Raw genomic sequence first — 24,312 nt, 5'->3', positions numbered from 1 at the left:
TTTTTTATCCAGAAGCCAAGGAAAGTGATTTCAGCTTTTTTGTTGTTGTTTTGTTGCTACAGGGTTTTGTGGGTGTTTGTTTTGTTTGCTTGCATGGGGTTATTTTTGTTTGCTTGGGTTTTATGTTGCTGGGTTTGGGTTTTGGTTCTTTCTGTTTATATCTGTATAAGTGAGCAGTACCAAGTCCTTGAAGAGCATCTGAATGTGACTAGTATTTTATGGAGAAAAATGCTGAAACGTGTGTTTCTATCTTGACATTGAATCTACACTTCCTCACAGTTAAACCCACTGGTTATTGTACCAAAGGAACTGGACTGGAAAGAGGGCATGGGGCCTTGAAAATGTAGGTGTTACAGTATCTGACTCCTAGGACTTTTGCCCTTAAAACATCTTCCTGTGTTAAAACAGTGAGGTCCCCTAAGGACTGCCTGGTGGGAGGGATGCTCAGCCACTCTACAAAGACACAGTGGGAGCTACATACAAAAAGGAGTAGGAAGCACTGAGCACGCAGGCACGGCCAGGTTCCTGCCTTCTCTCAGGGGCAGGCACCTGGCTCATGGATGCAGAAATGAACAGGACCTTAGGACATGCCCCAGTGTTTTCCTAAGTCAGAGATGCAGATCTCCATAATATGGTGGTATGGGTGAGACAGAGCAGATATAAACTGAAAAGGTGGGGCTCAGATTGCATATAAAGAGAAACTTTCTCCCTGTAAGGACAGTCAGGCAGTGAGACAAGTGAGTCTGTGCTGTTCCCATCCCTGCAATTTTCCTGCATGCAAGTAGATAAAGCTCTGAGTAACTGCTCTGAGGAAGAGGAGGTTGGACCTTGGAGGAGCCTTTCCAGCCTGAGTTATCTGGTGATCCCATGATCACCCTGTGTATAAACCAGGCAGATTTTGCCAGCTATTGCAAGGATCCAAATCATTTACTACCTGTTTAGCCATAATACATAGAGAAGACAACTTAGTGAAGAAGCATAGCAAATACTGAAATTACATGTTTTATAACCAGTCATGTGTAATGTTCTACAGATAGGGCAGAGCATAACTCTATTGTCCCTTTTTACCTTTGCTGCACAGTGATCAGCAACATGATAATTAAAATGCACAACCTGGCATTAGCTTCCTGGCTTTTGGCTCTGTATTTACTGACAATAATTGAAGGAATTTTGCTGTGCAGCTTAAGCATTTCCATTGGTGCTATGGGAATGTCTCTGAAACACCAGGTCTAATCATATCTTTACAGGATATCTTACTGGTATGAGGGCATCCCATTCCTGACCAGTTGGTCCAATCCTTAAAGCATATAGAAAGAGAGAAATCTTTTTAGGGAAAAGCAGGTTGAAATTTTTGATTGCATTTCAGAGAAACAAAATAAGCAATAATAGCTGTGGGGTGATGGAGCCACACATAACTTGCAACATCACAAACAAAGGTGACAAAGGGGATTTAGAGAACTGCAATTAATCAAATTGATTCCTATACTAAAAATGCTAGCCTACCTCAGGACCTCCAGGAGCTAGGGGGACCTAAATGAAGAGGCATTATGTGATGGAAGTTTATTACTAGAGCAAGTTAGATTTAGGTTAGACATAGAATAGGCTAGACTAGACTAGAATAGGATAGAATAGAACAGACCAGACCAGGTTGGAAAACACCTTCGAGATCATCGAGTCCAACCTATCATCCAACACTACCTGATCAACTAAACCATAGCACCAAGCACCCCATCCAGTCTCTTCCTAAACACCTCCAGTGATGGTGATTCCACCACCTCCCTGGGCAGCACATTCCAATGGCCAATCACTCTTTTCATGAAGAGCTTCTTCCTAACATCCAGCCTAAACCTCCCTGGTGCAGCTTGAGACTGTATCCTCTTGTTCTGTCACAGGTTGCCTGGGAGAAGAGGAAGTTCTTCACAATGAGCGTAGTGAAATACTAGAACTGGTTGCCCAGAGATGTGGTGGAGGCCACATCCCTGGAGACATTCAAAGTCAAACCTGATGGGGTCCTGAACAACCTGCTCTAGTTGGAGATGTCCCTGCTCACTGCAGGGGGGTTGGACAAGATAGCCTTCAAGGGTCCTTTCCAACCTGATGCATTCTATGATACATAACTTTTCATGCTACATGCCTTAGATAAAGAAACAGGCTCCCAGTAGGTTTTGAGAAGCTCTGCAGAGCTTACGTGGCATGCCTGTCTGTCTGCACTTATCTCACACTCTCTCTTCAGATGAAACTATAAACCTGAAGGCTCCTAGCTTCGGTATAATGGTGAGTGCAGCACACTCACTCCTGGTTACAGACTAGTGGTCTACCTGCCCTCAGGTGAGATGCTAGAGAGAGCGTTCGTACCAAAGGAATCTGCCAAGAGACCCAGTGCTGAAGGGTGATGCCTCAATTCTGCAGAAATTTAAGGGACTAAACACCCCTGGACAGATCCTCTGACAGTGCTCTGGTGTGTGTCCAACTGCAGCTCCCAGTCAGGCACCCACACATCTATATTCTAGCCAAAACCTGGAAAACTGGAGTATGAAATTCATGTAGTGTGACTCTCCAGGGAAGCCGAGCACTTCTGTTTCCAGACTGTGTCGTCTTTCGCACAACGCAGAGCTCAGTGGATGCTGCAGCCGAATGTCAGACGGTTGCAAAGGGCTGTTACAGGAAACCATGCATCACAACAGGCATAATTTTGCAGACTTCTTAATGGCTTGAGTTTTAAAATGAAGACATTGAAAGGTTGCTTACCCGTGAGGGATTTTGCTGAGGACATAATACGCCGTATATGAATGCTGATACACCTGCAAAATGAAATCAAGAAACAAAACAAACAAACAAACAAAAGAGATTAGTTAATTTTCACCTCTGTTAATAGGGCTCTCTTTTTTTTTTTTCTCTGCAAAAATCTAGCATTTCTGTGTAGGGAGCTCTTATAAACTCTTAGCAAAAGAAAATCTGTACTAGAAAGGAACAATACATCAATCCACCTAACGCTGGTGCTCTTTTCATCCTGCACTTTATTACAGTGTTTGGCAAATCGTATACATCCAGATGCTCTGTGTCGTTACCATGACGACCAGGACTTTGATTAAACTGGGGGCACATGGGCTCTGCAAGGGCTAAATATAGAACCATCATTAATGAGGACACCTTGGTCAGCTGGAGGCTGTCTCCATCATTACCACCAGACAAAACAGGGAAATAATGCATATTTTCTTGCTTCGTTCCCACACACATAAAACAGGGAGCAGTGCTGGGTGATCTCTGGGTGGGTTTTAAGCCCTCCATCAGTCAGCAAATAATATCTTATTGACTTGGGGCATAAAGCTGACTTCACATTTGTTTGACCTGCTAAGTTGCATCTTCTTACCAGTTTGCACTCTTTGGGCCTTGGGGAGGAGCTTGCCAGGTCATCACAGAAGGGAGAGTGCATTACTTATTTTTTAAGTAGGAAATAATGATACCAGAGTCAAGGTCAGCAATTTAAGAACTGGTGATTTTCTGCTACTGAGTGTAACCCCTAACAGTGATCTGTTGCTGCTCAAAGTGAGTAATGCTGAGCAACACATCAGTCATGACATTAGTGAGAAAGATCTCTCAGATTCACAGACTGCATTGGGTTAGAAGGGACCCTCAAAGGTCATCTTGTCCAACCCCCTGCAATGCCTCCAACTAGATCAGGCTGCCCAGGGCCACATCAAGTCTGATCTTGAATGTCTTCCAGGGCTGAAGCCTCAACAACATCCCTGGGTAGCCTGTTCTGGTATTTTATCAGTCTCATTGTAAAGAACTTCCTCCTTATATCCAGGCTAAATCTACCCTGCTCCAGTTTCAAACCACTGTCCTTTGTCCTATCACTACAAACCCTTCTAAACAGTCCTTCTCCAGCTTTCCCCCTTCAGATACTGAAATGCAGCTATAAAGTCTCCCCAGAGCCTTCTCTTCTGCAGGCTGAAATTCTTTCAGCCTCTCTTCTTAGGAGAAGTGCTCTGGCCCTCTGATCATCTTAGTCTCAATAAGAATTACTTTATTCACATGTATGCAGGCACTCACTCCCTCAATTCTATACTGTTATTGTATGCTACTAAATAAAAAATCTCCTAACATTCTGGTTGACTTCTGCTTAAATCTTTAAGCCACTTGCTCTCCAGTAGCTCTTATATAGCATCCTGTCCCAGAGGACAGAGGAAGAACTCCTTAAATACTTGCTACTGCAATCAAGCTTTTCTGATCAAAATTATTTTTCCTAGGTACCTCTGGTTTTGCACACTATTTTTTTTCTTTCACTCATGCCAAGAAACCATGAAATGTTCTGGATGGTGCTGCCAGCCTCAGAAGTGGCCATCCCAAGCACATCACTAGCATCACAGACAAGTAAGCATCTGTCCATCACTCTCAAGGGCAAGCCAACACAGTGGCCTTACATCTTTTGGGGGCTCAGTAGAGAGGCAGATAAACACAAGGCACATCACCCTGTAGATACTAAATCAAACTTCTCTGTTGCAATTTTAATCCAAACAGTAAATCCTTACACTACTGCATGAATGCCCTGGAAAAAGTTATTGCCAGAGTATAGAGGTTCAAGCACTAGATTTCTACCTGTGAAATGCAGGGAATGATTGACAGGATTCTCTTCTTCCCCTGAACAATTTAACTCCCTTCATTAGAGGGACATCATCAGGTCACATCCCCAAATCATATCTCCTTTTAGGCATTCAGATACATACAGACTGCTCCAGCAAGGTGTATTTATATCAGGGAAGGTCTAAGCACACAAATGAACACTGCAGGCTGGCATCTGTTCCAGTACAGATGTCATTTTAGATTCACCTGTGTAATGATGTCAGATAAATTCCAATTAACTCATCCACATCCAGCCATAGCAAAAAGCTCTCAAATCTTATAGGGATGATATGGGAGACTTGGCTGATGCATGTGGCATTAGATTTTCTTCCATCTTTGGTGAAGTTCTAAGCATTCTAAAATTCCTTAAAGAAAATGCACTTGCAGACTACATTGTTCTGCAGAAATGAAAAATAATAATACATTGGCATTAAATAATGAGCAACTTCTGTCTTTAAAGATCCTTGCAGTAGGATGTAGAAAATAATGTAGAGACACAAATTGTGATCTGAGGCAAGGGCTGGTGTTCAAGGTAACATGCCATGCTGTGTTGTAAGCTATCAGAGGCAAAGGAAGCTAGCCCCCAAAATGATGAACAGATGTCTTCAGGGGAAAATCATGGAGTCATAGAACCAATAAGGTTGGAAAAGACCTCAAAGATCATCAAGTCCAACCTGTCACCCAATACATCATGTCTACTAAACCATGGCCTCAAGTGCCACTTCCAATCCCCTCTTGAACACCTCCAGGGACGGTGACTCTACCACCTTCCTGGCCAGCCCATTCCAATGCCTAACAACTCTCTCTGTGAACTTCCTCCTCACCTCAAGCCTAAACTTCCCCTGGCACAGCTTGAGACTGTGTCCTCTTGTTCTGGTGCTGGTTGCCTGGGAGAAGAGACCAACTCCCTCTTGGCTACAACCTCCCTTCAGGTAGTTGTAGACAGCAATAAGGTCTCCCCGAGCCTCCTCTTCTCCAAGCTAAACAATCCCAGCTCCTTAAGCCTCTCCTCATAGGGCTTGGGCTCGAGGCCTCTCCCCAGCCTCATTGCCCTTGTCTGGACACATTCAGGAGTCTCAATGTCCTTCTTAAATTGAAGGTCTCGGAACTGGACACAGTACTAAAGAAATAAAGAAATGTGGCAGGCTGAAGGGAAAAGAAACAGCAGGGAAGTTTTGAGCAGGACATCTACTGATGTCCCTGCTTGTGGTACAGAGTCTCCACAACCATGATGTGAGAATTTAAAGCTGTCTTAAAGCTGGAGACTGAGGTAAAACATTTTCTCTGCCAGGAGAGCTTACAAGTGAGGAAAACAAAAGTTGCAGGACTCTCAAAGAACTCCTGTATTTTCTGAACATCATTTCCCATCTTCTTAGGTCTCTGGTCAGACTACAAAATATCTCACATCAGCTGTGCCTGTAGCACGAGGTTGTCAAAAGCTTGCAGCAGGCAGCATTCATTTACAGGAACAATCCTTTCTCAAATGAAACTTTAAAGCCAGTAGGTTTGCTCATGTAAACAAAAATACTTGTATGAGCAAAGAGCCCAGGATTAGAGGGTTATTATTACAGCTCTTAAGGAGAGGAGTGAATGTAGCTCATCAGTACTAGATTCAACCTGTTTGCAAAACACACTGCAAGCAATCCTCTTAAGCAGACAGGAATCTGAGAGAAAAATCACTTCATGTCTTTCTGAGAAATCAAACAGCTGCTTTCCTCTTAGACACACTAACCAAAGGAAGTTATTTTAGCTGTTTGAGAGGATGACTACATTGGCTTAATATCTCAACTAAAATTTCTGCTGGTGTCAAGCTGAATTATGATGTTACTCTGCCAGCAGGAAAACCACACAACAGGGAAAAGTGCAGGAAAAATAGGAGCATTCTTCTGAAATCCACAGAAATGCCTCAGAGACTGGACAGTGCTTAAAAGTTAGTATCAATTTCATATAACCTCTGTTTCTGAGGCTTAGCCAACAAAAATAACTGTGTCAACTCTCTGTGCTCCTTTTCTCTATCCAAGGGGTGTGGTAAAAGCCACTGCAGTGATTTGATGCTCTTAGCCCTGATTTTTGGCTGGATCCCAGAAGCACACAGCCCCTCTCAGAGCAGAGAGGCATATTTGAAGGTAGGTGAGTTTTTGGCAACTGTTTTGATTTACAGAACCTGTATGCCAAGTCATCCCAACAATGTAAATTAGAGCAGGTTTAAGGCTTCTCTGAAGGGTTCTAGGTATTGCCAAAATTGCATCACAAAAGCTCCCCTGTCAGCTGTAAGCCATGAGTGCTGTGAAAGTCGCTATAGTAAACCCACTGTGCCAGAAACACTCTCCCACTGGGCTTCTCATCCCAGGTCACAGCACAGACCTTGCTTAATTTCAATTCACATTGTGCTCTGGAACATGCACATGTTTACACTGAAAACATAAAGAGTCTAAGAGACAGAGCTATCTGTTTCCACTTAAATCCTGGAAAGGCAATTATCTCTCCAAAACTGGAAATAAATAAATAAACACAGGACTAATTATATGGCAACACTTTGTGGTGGAGCCACCAACCTCATTTTATGTCATCAGCTAAACAATCCTGGACCCAACTAAATGACAGCAGAAATGCGAATACTGCAGCACATACAGCACCAAAGAAGGTCATGTGTCTCCCCCCACCCCAAATTCCAAGCTAGCAAGTAAATTGTGGTTCCTACAAGCTACAGAAAGAAAATGGAAGAAGCAATTCCAGTGCAGAGATGCTGCATCTTTGCATCACCTCAGAGCAAAATGTGGTGTGCATGTTAGAGCAGTATCTCTGTGACAGCACTTGCTTCACCTCCTAGGATAAATGTCTTAGTCCAGCAGAAGTTACTTAAATAAAAAAAAATACATATTATTTAGGAATAGAATGGATTCAGACTCATTTATTTATTGTGATTGTTCACATACTTTAAATTAGAATCCATAGCTCTTTTTCTTGCTCTAAATCAGCTGCACAAAAGCATGGCCCAAGTCCAAAAAGACAGGTAAGATCCTGGATAACTTCCTACATCTCACCTGGTCTGTAAAACAGACACAACCTGGACACACAGAACCTTCACCTTTGTGTTACAACATTGAAATTGTCATAATTATTTTCAATATGGCACTGCCTGTGCAGCTCACAAAGGGTTAGGAGAAGGTTTTAGATGGAAATTGGGGAAGTTTAAGAAGAGTTGATGTTTTTAGCCTAAGTTTTGGCTGGTATGAAAGATTACACTACTTGCTGAGGATTTGCTACTAGTATTAGAAAAAACAAAAGGAGGAACTTGGTTTACCCTTCTACCTTCTATGCTGGTTTCTGCCACACTTTGTGGGCTGATACCATGATAGCACCAGCAGTAATCAGCATTTATGGAAATGCTTTGTTCCATCTAAGAAAGTGATGAATCAATATAAACAAGAGGCACATGCATACTCTCCTTCAAGGAGATTTACAAGCAAAGAATGGGGCAAAAATCCCTTAGAAGATAACTTCCTACATAGAATAGAATAGAATAAACCAGGTTGGAAGAGACCTTCAAGATCATCACGTCCAACCTATCACCCAACACCACCTAATCAACTAACCCATCTAACCAAGCACCCTGTCAAGTCTCCTCCTGAACACCTCCAGTGACGGTGACTCCACCACCTCCCCAGACAGTCCATTCCAGTGGGCAATCACTCTCTCTGTGTAAAACTTCCTCCTGACCTCCAGCCTGAACTTCCCCTGGTGCAGCCTGAGACTGTGTCCTCTTGTTCTGGTGCTGGCTGCCTGGGAGAAGAGACCAACCTCTGCCTGTTTACAACCCCCCTTCAGGTAGTTGAAGAGAGCAATAAGGTCACCCCTGAGTCTCCTCCTCTCCAGGCTAAGCAGCCCCAGGTCCCTCAGTCTCTCCTCATAGGGCTTGTGTTCCAAGCCCCTCACTACATCAGCCCAAAACTCTCATCTTCCAACAGGCTGTTGTATCAAAACAGCTCATTTAGGCTCTTAACACTTAACATATTAAACAGTTTGTGGATCTGAGATCAAACCCAGGTGGACTGGCTGCCATCATCTCCTGATTATTATTACTCCCATGCAACCAGCACCAGAACAAGAGGACACAGTCTCAAGCTGTGCCAGGGGAAGTTTAGGCTGGAGGTGAGGAGAAAGTTCTTCACCGAGAGAGTCATTAGTCATTGGAATGGGCTGCCCAGGGAGGTGGTGGAGTCACCATCCCTCGAGGTGTTCAAGAGGAGATTGGACGTGGCACTTGGTGCCATGGTCTAGTCATGGGTCTGTGGTGACAGGTTGGACTCGATGATCCTCGAGGTCTCTTCCAACTTTGGTGACACTGTGATAACTTACTTGATAAATAAAACATCATTTGAACTCATTTTCTAAATGACTCCTGGTCTTTTGTGCAGTAGTTCTATGTATATTAAAGAATTATCTAGTGAACTCACAAATATTTCACAAAACTTAGCTTGAAAGGGAACAGACACAGAGTGAAGTCCAAGCTGTATTACAAGGGAATTTGAAAGTCTTAATACAAAATTTGTAGTATTTAATTGTCTTCTTTTTCAAGAATCACACATTTCCTCCGAAGAGTCATCCCAGTACCCCTGAATAAAAATGACCACTCTAAGTAGTCATTGGAAATAAAGCTGTACAGCAGTTGGCTAAAATCTGAAAGTAGCAGGAATACATTTTAATATCATTAATCATAAACCACTCAGTAGTTATCTGGGTGAAAGGGATTGCCTTTAATTCTGTAACAATAAAGTGTATCTCCAAGTAATAGATCCCCTCAGGATTCTTAACAGACCCAAAGGATCTTTATAATCTGTTCTATCATATTCTCCACAGTAAGGCAGTAAAATTACAGCACAAGAGGCCAGTAGAACAGGAACTGCCAGATCCATTAAAAGGGTTTCCCATGAAGAGTCTCTAAAAAGCTGTTTGCTCATTTTCCTGCTTGTGCCATGAGCAGACAAATCCCCAAATGCACATACAAATGTCAGATCAATTGAATAATCCCAGACATTTGATATAATTACATATTCCACCTTTCAAAGTGATCCCTGCACCCTTAAATGGTAACTCCTGCTGTAATGCAAAATATGCAGGCGATAGATGTTTTGTCATTTGGCCTTTAATATCTGTGATATTTAACCAGGCTTTGAAGTTGACAAATTAAGAGGGAAAAGAGAATGAAGTAGAATGCAGGAAGGCTACTGCTCTGCATTGGCAAACAGCTCAGGTAGCTGGTACCCTGTTATCTAAGAATGGCATGAAAGGGAGGGAAAAACAAGTTCACAAGGAAAATCACAGGCAAATGTCAGCCAGAAGATGTGTTTTCTTCTACTACATGCACACAGTGTGCACAGTAAAGGATAGCCCAAGTTGCTACTGTGCCATCACATTGATTCTTCTATGGACTGGTCAGTCACCAGCAAGGAAAGACTGTGTTTGCTTTACAAGTTAACTGTGTCATTTGTACAAATTTTCCAGTAGAGAAAAGGGTAATTATCTGACTGAAAAACAACTCACTGCCATTCTTCTTTAGGCATTCCAAGGAGAATTAAAGCAGGTCACTGTCCCTGTTTGCAGAATTTTCTGCACTTTTTATGAAAGTCAACATCAAAGACTAAATGTTCACTTAATGACTGAACATAATTTGCTTTGATCAACATTCTTTATGATACCATTCATTTTGCTGGAGCTGTACAGCCTGAAAACTGATGAATGACTTGAACCCTCCTGTTCTTTTGAGAAGAAATCCTTCTTTTCCTATTACACATTGAACTGGCTCTCCAAAGGGATGAACAACTCATTCCTCTAACTGCCCACCAACTCCTTGGTAATGTTTTGTTCATCCTTCTCCCATGTATTAGTGATTCAGACCACAAGGGCTTACCTCTGGGTGAGGCATGGTTCCTGGGCAGATAACTAACAGCCTTTTTGTCCTTTTCTATCAGTGGAGACAGGCTAGTCAGCAGTATTCTCCCCAGCCCAACTATTTCAGTCAAGTATTACCACCATTTCATTGCTAACAGGTGCACCACAATAACCAGCCTGGAATTAGATTAGCTGAAAAACTCCATGCTATCTATTCCTTTCATGTCACTGCAATAAACAAACAAAACAAACCAACAACAAACCCCCCCCAAAATCCATACTGGTATTTTGTACCCTACACTCAGTGCAGCTCAATTGCTTGCAAGAACCAAACAAATCAATAAAGACACATAATTTGAGGTCTTTTCAACATTCTCACCTTTGAAATTCATTGTGATACTGACCTATTTTGTTTCCTTCTGTCACAGCAAGTTATCTTTTTTTGTCTCTGCATTGAATTATCCCTTTATACTTCATCATTTCCTAAGTAATGTACCTCTAATGTAGTCTCATGCCATGTGCCAACCTGTTTCTGCAGCTCTCCAAGGAATATTGCTCTTCTGCTTCTAACAAATTAGGAAAACCATAATGAAATCACACTATCAATGAGCATTTCCTGTGCACTGGTTCAGCTGGCAGCCAAACAACCCACAGCTGTGATCAAACACCTGATTTGGGATGCCCTTCCCCACTGCACCGTATGTAGCTGATCAGCCACAAGTGTAACGTGGTCACAGCCACAGGAAACTTATGAAGAAGAAGGGGTCTCTGGATCAGAGCATTTAGCAACTGTTTGCATCTGTTGTAATTGTCTGTGTATTCCAGAGGAACTAACTTAAATTACCATTTGGGCAAAAGGAACAAGATATATGGGGAATGTAGACATTATAGTTGATTCAATTTTCTTGGGAAGAGGAGGGGAGGATCCCAACCTAGCAGCCTAACTGTGCCTGAGCAAAATGTCACAGCCAACACTAAAGAGGCCAATGTCTCAGCAATATCAACACCTGATCCCAGACACAATAGCATGAATCAGGAGCTATTCCACTGCTATCCACCATCAGAAGAAACCATTGATCAACAACTGGGTGTCTCCAGAACCAAGAAGAAATGTTAGCAATTCATGTGAAAGAAAGGAATAAAATGCTATGCATAAGGAATGAAGAGTTGAAGAACACAAGAGGCAGTATCACCAGGGAAAGTCTTTTCATGGCTCTGTTTTTTCCAGTCTTTTAGCAATTTAATCTCTGAGACTGAGAATTACATCATTTCAATATGAGCCTGAAGGAGCCTTTCTTGATAAGCTTGTTCTCTCCAGTCATGCAAAGCTGTGAATACTCTGTCATCCACACTGGAAAGGCTTCCTTGGAGCAGCAGCAATATGACATGAAGGTGACATCAGGAAGGGACAGCGCTTTCATGCCACAGGGACTTGCATTTTAGAAGCTTTTGTAACTCAGACTCAAATCGATTGCAGTAGGGTCATACACTGCAGGCACTGTGCCTGGTTAATATGCAAATCTCTCCCACAAACATACAGGGAGAGTGCTGGGATGAGAAGCTGATTTTCCAGCCACCAAAGCAAAAGTCTCTGGACCAGCAAAGCCAAGGGGTTTCTCCCTCACAAACAGTGTCACCTTTAGTTTGCAAAAGAACCATAAATAAACTGTGATGGCAACATTCAGCACAGTAATAGCTGGACTGCAGAGTTGAGAGATAATGCTGTTAGCTCACATTCCACAAACTGATTATCTACTTCAGTTGTTTCATGATAATGATTCTTTATTAAAAGATTTGTTTCCAAAATACTCTTTTGAGAGTCTTATACTGCTGGTGATGCCAAAAGGGAATTTCAAGGCTGGAGTTAGGATTTATGACTTTGTGACATGGTGGAGGTAAAATGGATGTTCTTTTTGTTACAAACGCAGCTCCAGATCCAAGTTAGGCTACAGGTATTAACATACAGCTCGTGTGCCAGACCTCGCCCCTAGGAGAGCTTTAATCCAATCTGCCAACTGCTGCCGCACTCTAATACAGCTCTGCCCTGCCAAGCAATTACAAAAGCCTCCTTTTGCTCCCAAGCCACCTGGCCCTCACAGCGCTCCACTGGCACCAGCAGCACCAGCAAGTGATTGCAGTTACTAGCTTAAAGGACAACTGCTCCATTTTTAACTGGCAAATAAATGGGCAGCTACAAAAGACTTGGTATGGATTTTTTGCACCAGCTTCTGTGTGCTTGTTGTGGCTCAGGTTATGATAATAAGCTTATTTTGTTGTTGATCTTGTTTTTAAACTTCTATGGGTATTCACATCCCATGGTGTGAACTCCCAGATTCCTCTCACACTCTGCAGCAGGTGTAGGGCAAGACTGGATGGAAATTTTCCAGGCAGTGCACTTCTCTGGTTCATAGTCCCACTCAGAAACTCAGACATGAGAAATAGATTGTCTCATACCCAGTTGACATTGCAATTCTAACACACCAAACATTATATCTAATGATAAGAAGTAAAAGATAAACAGCATTATGACATCGTAAGACCACAAAAGTAGCCTAGGGCCAAATCAAGTTTTGGAATGAGACAACAATTATCCCAGTCCCAGGAAATACAGAAAACCTTCAAATCCACACAAACACACAAAACACACAGCCATGATTCTCCTGTAAGATGTGTCAAAGTCCATCCAGCTCACTGTTCTGGCTTGGAGGGTAGCCCAAAGCCAGAAGAGACAGAAGAGTTTGCTTATTTATAGTCATCCATCCCTCCTCAAAATATTTTCCCAGGCTGTCACAGTCTGTAGCTTGGAGCCAGTCTCTTTGCAGCTGTCTACCCTGAGAGATACCCCTGCCACTGACCTCTTCAAGTCATGTCTTGCAAGCATTTACCCTTTTGACGCCTACAACCTGACACAGCAGCACCCTCTTCCCAGACAACGGTGCCAAAAGCATCTTTGGGGTGGTTCCTCTGACCAGTCTTTGATGTCTGTTTTAGCTTTAGATTTACACTGACTATGAAGACAGCCCAGGGTGGCTGATGCAGATGGGGAGCTGACATTATTCACATGTACATTCATTGACTGATGCTCACCTTCCCTGACTTTGGAGTTACATGCCTGAGGGCTGAAGGACATCTTGAGAAATCAATGTTTAATCATCAATGCCTTTAATGAAACATTAGATAATGCCTCCTTTAAAGCATTTCTGCAGCTGAGCAGACAATGTAGAAAGATTCCAAACTTCTCTTTTTTTGGTAAAGTTTGCAATGCAAATGGTGCTGCTCTGTAGCAATTACATGAGAACCAAGCCATGAAAATGGGCTGAATACTGAGTGTATCTAATTAATTTATTCACTTTTAAATAATGCACTTCAGTGGCAGAAATTAGCAACTACAAAACCACAGCATATGTTCTGTTCTTTCTATTAAAATTTCCTCCTAGCATATGGAATTGCTTTTTCTATTGTAGCACCTAAGAAGGTGAATAATACAAAGAAGTTAACATTGTCATTGAAATATTTTATAATGGTCATAGGTTCAGGACACTCTCAGAAGACTCAGAGAAAGGAATTTGAGACAAGAAAGATGAGAACTTCAAAAAAGCATTAGAGAGCATCAGTGTAAGAGCACCGAAGTGATGTGGAAGCAGAATGAAAGTATTCAGACACATGCCAGGGACCATGGACCCAAATCCTCTCTCTCTTCAGTGAAAGATTCATTTTCCTGTTCAATATGAGATCAGAAGGCTTTGAGATGTATCTCAGTGTACACAAGGATCTAATTCACTGGAGGTGACATTTCTGTTTTCTAACATAAGAGAAAATAAACTGAAAACACATACAGCAGGACATCGCCAAAGTGGTAAATGGACTGTGGTGATGATGGGCACTTCAGAAAGTGGGAGGAGAGCAAAGAAGTACAGAGCATTCTGTTCATTGCACAACCCTTCACGGCACCACCATCAACAGCATTGTACTGGTATTATTCCACTCTTGCCTGCAAAAATCTGAGGACTTAGGCTTTTAGAGACCTGACTAAAGCCCTATGATTTGTTTCCTTTCTCAAGAAAGAGCTTTATTTTTGAGCAGATAATAGAAGAAGAGAGAATAGAAGATTCCATTTCCAAATCTGGGTCATTAGCTGCCCAAGGAGGAGCGTTAATTACTGGTTTTAACATAGCCCTGATAAAAAAAAACCCAGAGTTCTGTAGGCAGTGAAAGAGATAAAAGGCACTTGTTCAGGGTAAACACAGAGATACTTGCTCCTTGGATTCAGGCATGTAACTCAGCCGAAGAGAAGAACATTTGCATCTCCAGATTTGCATTTCTGAGTACAGGAGTTTCATTGGGGTGCTCTGCATAGTGAGATCTAGCTTTCCAGAAGAGGGCACTAAATATATATTTTTTTTCCTATTTCAGCAATGAAGAAGAAATAAATAAAAAGGACTGGAAATCAGATTTAGATCATAAACCCCTGCAGGCTGGGACTGTTTCCTACGTTTCTGCATAGACATCGGAACGAAATGATTTCTGCTTTTGCTTTCTAATGCCTCTTAAATCCCCGTTATTTCCCCAATTTGAATCCTATTCTTAATATATTTATTTCCTTCACATTTTAAAATAACTATCTCTACTCATCACAATCCAGCACAAGACTGGATTTCTGTGGTCCCCAGACTCGAGAAGACAAAATTAAGCAAAACCAGGAACTGGCCTGTAATGTAATTCTGAAGCCTCTGTATGTTGCAAGGAACCCAGCTCTTCATTAAGTTCTAATTTTAGTTCCCATAAGAGATTTATATAGCTACATTTATTCCAAAGAAAGTTCCCCTGTGTTTCACTAAGATGGATTCTCATATGAGTGCAAAAGAGAAAACTGCCCTGGTTTTACTGATGACTATCTGATTTTGACTATCTAGGAGGCGTTGTACAATTACCTTATCTATGTCGCATTCAAAAATAGATTGCAGGCTGTTTTGGAGATGGTTTGTGAATTCTGTTAGGACATTATTCTCTACCCATTTGTCTGTTCAAGCTAGCTCATCTATACACTCAGAAATGGAAGAAGAATGAAAAAAATCTAATCTTACCCAAGCAAAGAGAAAAAGGTTATTTTTGTATCATAGTGTTTTGCCTTCGGTCTTTTTATTTTCCTTTCCCTGTTTGATGAAAATCTCATTTGCTAAAGAAAATATTTACAGAGGAAGATTGCTGATAACTGATACTAATACACAATATACCTATGCAATCTTGCATGACAGGCTAATTATTTCTCACTTTTGATATCACCCTAGTCTTCCCTGGAACTGTGGATTCGCTCTTCAGTTTACTGATATATATCTGCCTCTGTGAATAAATGTGGGATACACTTTGTTGGCCTCTGCTGCATGAGCAAGGCTGTCCAACTTAGTTTGAAATACTATTTTGCACTCAGTCATGTCTGTGCAATTTGTGTTGGAGGCTTAAAGTTTAGTCCTAACTTCATTTAGCTGCATTATTAGAAAAACAGCAAGAGTTTAATCCTTTGTTTTCGAATAGAAAATGGTTAAAGCACAGAAGCGGCACCGCAGCTGAAGTCAGCATACTCAGGTTTTAATGTTCTCCATCTCATGCAGTTAGCATTTTGTTGCAATAATTACACCTAACCAACACTGAGTCTCCATTCAAGGGAGTAAGAGATGCAAATTTGGTGCAGTTTTTCTGAAGTCACTGCTACAGAGGGAGCATGCATTAGCAAAATTGGAGTGTGGGGACTGCGGACTTCAGGATGACTGGCTAGGCAGAGATTTGCCTCTCAGCTCAGGCAAACAGTATCACAGTGTCGCCAAGGTTGGAAGAGACCTCAAGGATCATCAAGTCCAACCTGTCACCACAGACCCATGACTAGACCATGGCACCAAGTGCCACACCCAATCTCCTCTTGAACACCTGACACATCTAGATCACCGTTTCAGAAGCACAAACAGGGAACAACAGAGCCAAAAACCTGGCTTATTTTTTGTTCCAGAAAAGAGCTGCAGGCCACAAGTAACCATAGTGGCTACCCCTGATAATGCAGGATCCCCACCAGTTCTTTTATTATTGAGATGAACCCATGCATAGAGTACTGGCTGAAGATGTGATTCTGGAGTGAACAGCCATTCCTTGCATTTAAGGGGTGCAAACACATATTCCATGGATAATTATCAAAAAAAGGCTCCATCCACCCTACCTTCTCTGTTGAGATTCACTGCCTATCCTTCCTCCCTTATGAAGAATGGAAAATAAAGAAAACTTATTCAGATTTGGGATCTGTCATTTCACTCCATATCTTTTGCTTTTGCTTCTACCCAGAGTTACAATGACAGACCTTTCATTTTAATTTGGAGCTCCTCATTCCATGACCCAAGAAACTTAACTACCAAAATGTCCCTGCAGTTCATGCATTTGATTGCTTAACCTCACTCTAACTCATTTAAGACGGAATTTTTTCTGTGATAAACTGAGCTGTGGCAAAGCAGAAGAATTGCTTCTGGGAGCAAAGAACCATTCAGGCCACCTAAGGGAACATATTTTCTAAGGGTGCTTTGTAGGGATTTGAACTCAGCCATGGGGTTCCTCCAAAACAAATAAAATAAATAATCAGTTTGCCCTCTTTTCTTCCCCTGTGTTAGTCTAAAATTGGTCCTGAAAGTTACCAGCATGAAATTAGTTTCTGTGGTTTCTCCTTCAAAGCGGATCTCTGGGATTAAACTTGTCACTAATTATTGCCCCACCACCCTGTGTCTGTGTCCAAAAATGTCTATTCTAAACACACAATGTGACAGAAACTGGACAAAGTGATGACTGCTGAGCAGTAAGAACAAATATTCCCACCACCTGATTACATGTTTACTCGATTAAACTGAGTATCTCCCTCCCACAGCAAGAACTGTTAATTTTGTGAGCATGTGCAGCAGGGAAAGAAAGAAAAAGGCATTGAAAAGGTTCTGCTGTCGAAGGCACAGCTGAGGACACCTGAGGAGACAGTGTTTGCACAATGCTGTAATAGAGTTTTGAAAACCCATAAATCCCTCTAGAGCTGTGTGGCAAACTTCCCTCTCTCTCTGTGCCACTGCAGATATGAAATATTAATTAGGCTGAACCAATTACTCATACCAACACACAACAGAAAACTCAGCACGTTGGTGTGTGTGTCTGACAGAGATGTTGCTACTTCTGCCCGAGCTGAGAGCCATTGTAGGAAAATCTCCCAGTTGCTCAGACTTTCCTTATTAGCAGCTTTAGCTTATTTAATGCAAGGTGACAGCAAAGTGGTGGTGTCCTGGGTGAGCTGCACACCTCAAGGTCTGACAGAAAAGCAAAAGGATGTGTAGAAATGTTTTTGACTCAACCTTCTCTGATGCCTTTGAAAATCCTCTCTTGTCTCTTGTTGCTGTTCAGCCTGCATTGAGTACAGCAGATTAGGGAATTTATTCATGGTGGGTTTGAGATTAGAAAAGATAGGCAGTCACTGACAAAGGGTATTTTAAGTAGCCCAGATTCCTAATTAAAAAAACCCTCCACAACAGTCTCCTTACAAAATAAAAGATTGCCTCTAAATTTTGCCAAATAACAGCTGCTGCTTCAGCCTCAGATCCAAAGTAAACTATCACCCTGAAAATTAACCTCCTCTGTGTTCACAGTACTTCCCTGTTAACACAATACCTCTGGACACACAAGCCTTAGCTTTTGTTATGTAAATGTAGCTGGAGCACTTCTCCTTATCACTACAAATAGGATGAAAAGCATATTATTAAACAAGGATATTTACTCCACCGATCTTGGCTGTTGAAATAAAATGACTGTAAAGAGGGCACACAAATCTGTAAGGAGAAAAGGGCAGCCCCCACTTTCAGCCCGGTAGCCCCAGCATCACATCACTAAAACTCCACACAGATATGTTGATAAAAATGGTACCATTTTCAGAAGCTGTGAGCATTTGGCTCAAATATTAGCTGAATAGTATTACTATTTTTTCTATGGAAAGTTACTGAAAACACTTTTATTTTTCAGGAAAAAGACCCAATATTTAGCAAATCATAACACTTGATGAGTGGCTGATCTAAGTGGTTCCACTAATTCATTGGATAACTTGACTGACTACCGTCCTCTGGTAAAGCAATACAATCGAAGGTATTTTGCTCGAATACACATGTAAGCACAGATGTTACAACAGAACATTTCCACTAATATAAACTTTACATTACTGAGTTTTTTCCCTTTCCTTTTTTATGTAGGAATGAAACTGCATGTAACTAATTACAGAATCACAGAATCACCAAGGTTGGAAGAGACTTCAAAGATCATCAAGTCCAACCTGTCACCACAAACTTCATGACTAAACCATGGCACTAAGTGCCATGTCCAATCCCCTCTTGAACATTTGCAGGGACTGTGACTCCACCACCTCCCTGAGCAGCACATTCCAATGGTGAATGACTCTCTCAGTGAAGAACTTTCTCCTCACCTCCAGCCTAAACTTCCCCTGGCACAGTTTGAGACTGTGTCCCCTTGTTCTGGTGCTGGTTGCCTGGGAGAAGAGACCAGTCCCCTCCTGGCTACAACCTCCCTTCAGATAGCTGTAGACAGCAATAAGGTCTCCCCTGAGCCTTCTCTTCTCCATGCTAAGCAACCCAAGCTCCCTCAGCCTCTCCTCACAGGACTTGTGCTCAAGGCCTCTCCCCAGCCTCAGTGCCCTTCTCTGGACATGTTCAAGAGTCTCAATGTCCTTCTTAAACTGAGGGGCCCAGAACTGGACACAGTACTCAAGGTGTGGCCTAACCAATGCAGAGTACAGGGGCACAATGACTTCCCTGCTCCTGCTGGCCACGCTATTCTTGATACATGCGGTATAGTGTTTTGGTCTGGAAAACACTGGGCAAAAAAGTTTTAGCCACTAGCATCTGGTAGTAGTTAAGACTGCCCTTGTCTTGTGCACTTTTGCAATAGAGTCCTCCTGGTTTATGAACATCAAAGATTCAAAGCTGCATTCATATGAAAAAAAGGATATGGAAACTACAAACATAAGCTTTTTCCCCTCAGAATGCTCCACTCAAACAGTCTACTGGTTTACAAGAAACACTGAAAATGAAGCAAATCACTAAAACAGGTAGAATTATTTTATGGTACAAATATACTACATAGTGTAATCACTATACATTGTCATTGTTCCTGAAAACAGCACTAGATGGGAATGGAAAAAAAACAGATTTGAAATCTATTTATTGCCATAGAAAGAAAACAGATTTATGCAAACCAATTTCCAGTACTGGCAAATCCATTTCAATATAGCAATAAACATGATAGCTACAAGATTAGCAGTATTCCTGATGATAGCAATGACAATGTCTAATTTTCAGAGATGTATTTACCATAATAGTGATGCTCACCTCACTCAGAATGATGTTATGAGGATTCATTAATATTTATACCCAGTAGTACTTTGGAAATAACAAGCATTGCATTCTTTTAATTTTGAAACCAACTAATTAAAGCAGCCTGAAGTTGTAACTGGAGCCACAAAGAGGAAGAAAAAAACACCACAAAACTAAAAACTTGTTCCTTTCATTTAGCAGCTAGACTTGGACAAACAGTGAAAAGGCCCCTCAGTTTAGGAGAGATGTTGACTTGATGGAATGTGTCCAGAGAAGGGCAACAAAGTTGGTGAGGGTTTTGGAGCACAAGCCCTATGAGGAGAGGCTGAGGGAGCTGGGGTTGCTTAGCCTGGAGAAGAGGAGGCTCAGGGGAGACCTTATTGCTCTCTACAATTACCTGAAGGGAGGTTGTAGCCAGGTGGGGGTTGGTCTCTTCTCCCAGGCAACCAGCACCAGAACAAGAGGACACAGTGTCAAGCTGAGCCAGGGGAGGTTCAGACTGGATGTTAGGAAGAAATTCTTCATAGAGAGAGTGATTGCCCATTGGAATGGGCTGCCCGGGGTGGTGGTGGAGTCAGCATCATTGGAGGTGTTTAGGAGGAGACTGGATGGGGTGCTTGGTGCCATGGGTTAGTTGATTAGATAGTGTTGGATGATGGGTTGGACTCGATGATCTCAAAGGTCTCTTCCAACTTGGTCTATTCTATTCGGTAACAACAATAATAATATGCTGCTTTCTATACAGAACACTGTCCCACCTCATTCACTCTCTAAATACAAAGCCTGGAGATTGGACTGAGTCTTTCTGAGGTGTCTTTGGTCCCACCGTTTCTGTGAATCTATGGCAATAGGCAGCGAGAACAGAAATGCTAACTAAACTCACCACATGCAATCTGCCAAAACCCCCAACAGTTGGGCTTGTTCTAATTACAGTGATGATTAATTCTTTGCAGCTTTCAGCATTATAAAAATGCATTCCTTTAACAGCAAAATAAGTAATAGCGTCTGTTGTATCAGCTATAGAAGTCTCTAAGCCCTAATTGTTGTTCAGAAGACTTAGCAGTTTGGTCCATATTAATCAGCCAGAACTTCCTGTGTGTAATTGCTCTTAACTAGCTCCAACACAGTAACAGGCTGGTAAATTGGAAATGAAGAACAAATAGCTTTAAGAAAAATCTTAGCCACTTTATTTCCTCTCTTGCTTTATGACAGCTATTCATAATAAAGGCAATTAAATATTCTCTATTTAATGTCTCCCCATGTCACTCAAGAAAATCCCTTCTCTTCCCATTTATTTCCCTCTGCTTTTTTTAATCACCATTACACAAACTCCACTGATTGACTCTGACTACAGCAGAAAGCTACACAAGCTTGTGGGGTTTGGTTACTTATTATTTACCCCATTACTCTCCTCAGGCACAGAAATGCCACTGGATTTCAGAAGTGTTTTGTTGCTTGAGTCTTCAGAAAATCCCTTTTGGAAAGCACAGAGATCTAGAAAAGTGATTCCACTCCAAACACCTTAGAGACCTCTGTGTACTCCTAGGAGGCATGCAGGGAGCATAAATCTTGTCTAGTAGTGCTTGTGGAGCCATGTGATGGACAAGAGTGGCTTTGGTTTGACACTACCAGAGACAGCCTTGACCCTATACACCCTTACTGCAGAGGTGCTGTGGCTACCCTCCAACTTGCCAATGTGTTTTTAAGTTACTGAACTCTAGAGTTGGAGCCCCACAGACTTGTTTTTGTGGAAGGATGATTTGAAATCCCCAGTGCTTCCCCAGAATTTCACCTTGTGCTTTCAGCCTCAGGTAGGACCTTGCTCTAGTGTAAAGAAACAAAAACCCAAATAAACAACAGAAAAATTGCAAGAGTATTTTAAAGACAAAGAAGCCTGGCACCTTCTCTATGACCTTTCCAGAAAAAGAACAAACCTTCTATGTGCAAGGTTAGAAAAGCTCCCTATTAGCACAAGGCTTACCCAGAATATTGCTGCCTGAAAGATTAAACTTCTGTAAATATAAGCACTGCAAAAAAAGCATTTAGAATGAAAGCTGACAGCCTGACTAGCCACAATGTACCCACGTCAGTCTCACAACTGCCTTGCCAAGCTTCCTGGGAGAAGTGTATTTTAAGGAACATGCTTTAATTCATCATCCTTTAGGATGATGAAGTGATACAACAGGAAAACACACATTAGTTGCCTCAATAACTTTACAAAATAGGTGTCTGCCAGTTCAGGGCTGTGTTATTCCAATGTGGGTGTCAGTGCCATTACCCAGAGCAACGCTGAGCAGAAATGCTTCTGTGCAAATCAATAGAAAAATCTTAGAAGAAACCTACTGCTGGCAGGAAATGACTTTGCAGCATCATCTTTAAAATATTTCACTTCACTGGAGTGGCACACTATGCTTTTCTGTTTTTCAGTTTTATTCCTAGCTCCTGGTAAAATTAAAGGCTGAATACATTCCTATTACAATTCAGACAAATGATGACTCCATATGATGTCTAGCAAGATATTGTACACATATGTAAAGGCAGCACAATTGTATGGTGATAAAAAAAATGATGCAAACATCTATACTCAGGAACAAAAGGCAGTATGGCACACATTTAAATGGGAAAAAAAAACCCAAAATAACACTTTCTGATGCCTGTAACTACATCATAGTTTTAAGAAGTTTCAAGAGACTACTTGGAGAATTTAACTTTAAACAAACGTCCTTCAAGAATACACTTCCTGAAATTTCCTTTTGACTTTGCAACAAGGACAACTGCCCAAGGCTTTGCTAATCAATTACTTGTGTGGCAGAAAACAGCATCATTTGAATTTTGTCCAAGAATACAGTTTGAACTGCAGAAAAAGTGAAAAGCTAACACACACACACACACAGAGTCATTTGCAGCCACAGTCTGCATACCAAGTGAGAAGCAAGCTGAGTAAGTTAATTTAATCATTATTGCAACTTCAGTAACTGAACAGCCACCTGCCATGGTTTATGGATGCTCAAGAGTGGATCTTGCTACCCCTCTATAAGTACATTTATATATACACATATATATATAAAATAGAATAGAATAAACCAGGTTGGAAAAGACCTTTGAGATCATTGAGTCCAACCTATCTTCCAACCCTATCTAATCAACTAAACCATGGCACCAAACACCCCATCCAGTCTCTTCCTAAACACTTCCAGTGATGCTGACTCCACCACCTCCCTGGGCAGCACATTCCAATGGCCAATCATGCTTTCAATGAAGAACTTCTTCCTAACATCCAGCCTAAATCTCCCCTGGCAGAGCTTGAGACTGTGTCCTCTTGTTCTGGTGCTGGTATACACATATATATACATATAATCTTTGTATGCACTGAAGAGCATTAGTTTTGTTTTGTTTTGTTACAGAAGACTATGTCTTGAATTCTTTCTACCATAAGCTCCTAGATGAACACTCAAAAAATTTGCAGTGCTCTCTTACACTGAATATATTTCACATCCTGAAATCTTCCCCAAGGGCATGCCTCTACCTTGTCATCTTGGGTTTCCCTTTCTAGCAGAAGACATGGTATGAAGAAGAGCACTTGACCATGTGCTACTTTCTCTTCTCCAGCCAGGCACCTTAAGCATCACAAACTCAAAGTTTTACTTCAAAGCCACAGCTCAGCAAGCAGTTCAATGCAGAGAGGAGGATTCAGAGGAAGCACACCCAATCCATGCCTTTCCAACCTCCTCCTCCATTTCCTACATGGAGTATTCTTCTGCAGGCTGAACACAAAGTCTAGTTTGCAAAGACTCCATAACTTTACTTCTTGCAGACCTTCCAAGTGCACAGTTGTTTTGGTGGGTAAAGGTTGAGAGTGAATTTCTTACGATTGCATTTTATGAATTAAACATTTTCTCTCATTCTAATTTTTGTCCTAACAGACATTTTTCTCTCCATCTCAGAGGATCTGAAGAAGCCCCGTCTCCTCAGGGCTCTTCTAGCTTGCACAATGCACATGAGCAGTATCAGCACAGAGCTTTCACAGTCAAAGGCTAATATCCACTAAAAGAACTGAATTCTACAAAACATCTCTAGCCCACAAGATAGGGAGGCTCTTAGGCAAAGGCACTGATTGCTCAATGGCCATTAGGTTGCCTTCCCCACATTCAGATTTAACTTAACACTTCCACACCCATCTCTCTCTAGGGCTTTCCTAAGCTTTGGGTAACTGCAGTTGCACCAACAATGGTTTCCAAGCTAAAATGTCTTTAGGATTACCTCTAAAGTTTCTGATACAGTTTTATTTGACCTTCTTCTAACACCAGGTGTGGTTCTCCTGGCTTTTATACCATGTGAGTCAGGAACAACTCCAAAGATGACAGCAGAGAAATAAGACAAGCAACAGAGTCACAACCTCTCCTGCCTA

At 41.7% G+C, this 24,312-nt stretch overlaps 1 protein-coding gene across 3 annotated transcripts in view; it reads right to left on the bottom strand.

The window, feature by feature from the left end:
• The window catches only part of DPP6 (dipeptidyl peptidase like 6), a 527,947-nt gene that overhangs the window by 114,605 nt on the left and 389,030 nt on the right, over positions 1 to 24,312 (bottom strand). For all 3 annotated transcript variants that reach the window (XM_068145994.1, XM_068145993.1, XM_068145995.1), the window contains exon 6: positions 2,749 to 2,801. In XM_068145994.1, coding sequence (XP_068002095.1) covers positions 2,749 to 2,801 — 53 coding nt within the window. The remainder of the gene's footprint in view (positions 1 to 2,748; positions 2,802 to 24,312) is intronic.

This window comes from Melanerpes formicivorus, unplaced genomic scaffold (genome assembly GCF_026170545.1).
Source record: "Melanerpes formicivorus ecotype bairdi unplaced genomic scaffold, bMelFor1.0.p_v2 SCAF_13, whole genome shotgun sequence".
Classification (NCBI taxonomy): Eukaryota; Metazoa; Chordata; class Aves; order Piciformes; family Picidae; genus Melanerpes; species Melanerpes formicivorus.
This window is presented reverse-complemented; position numbering and strand designations above follow the sequence as displayed.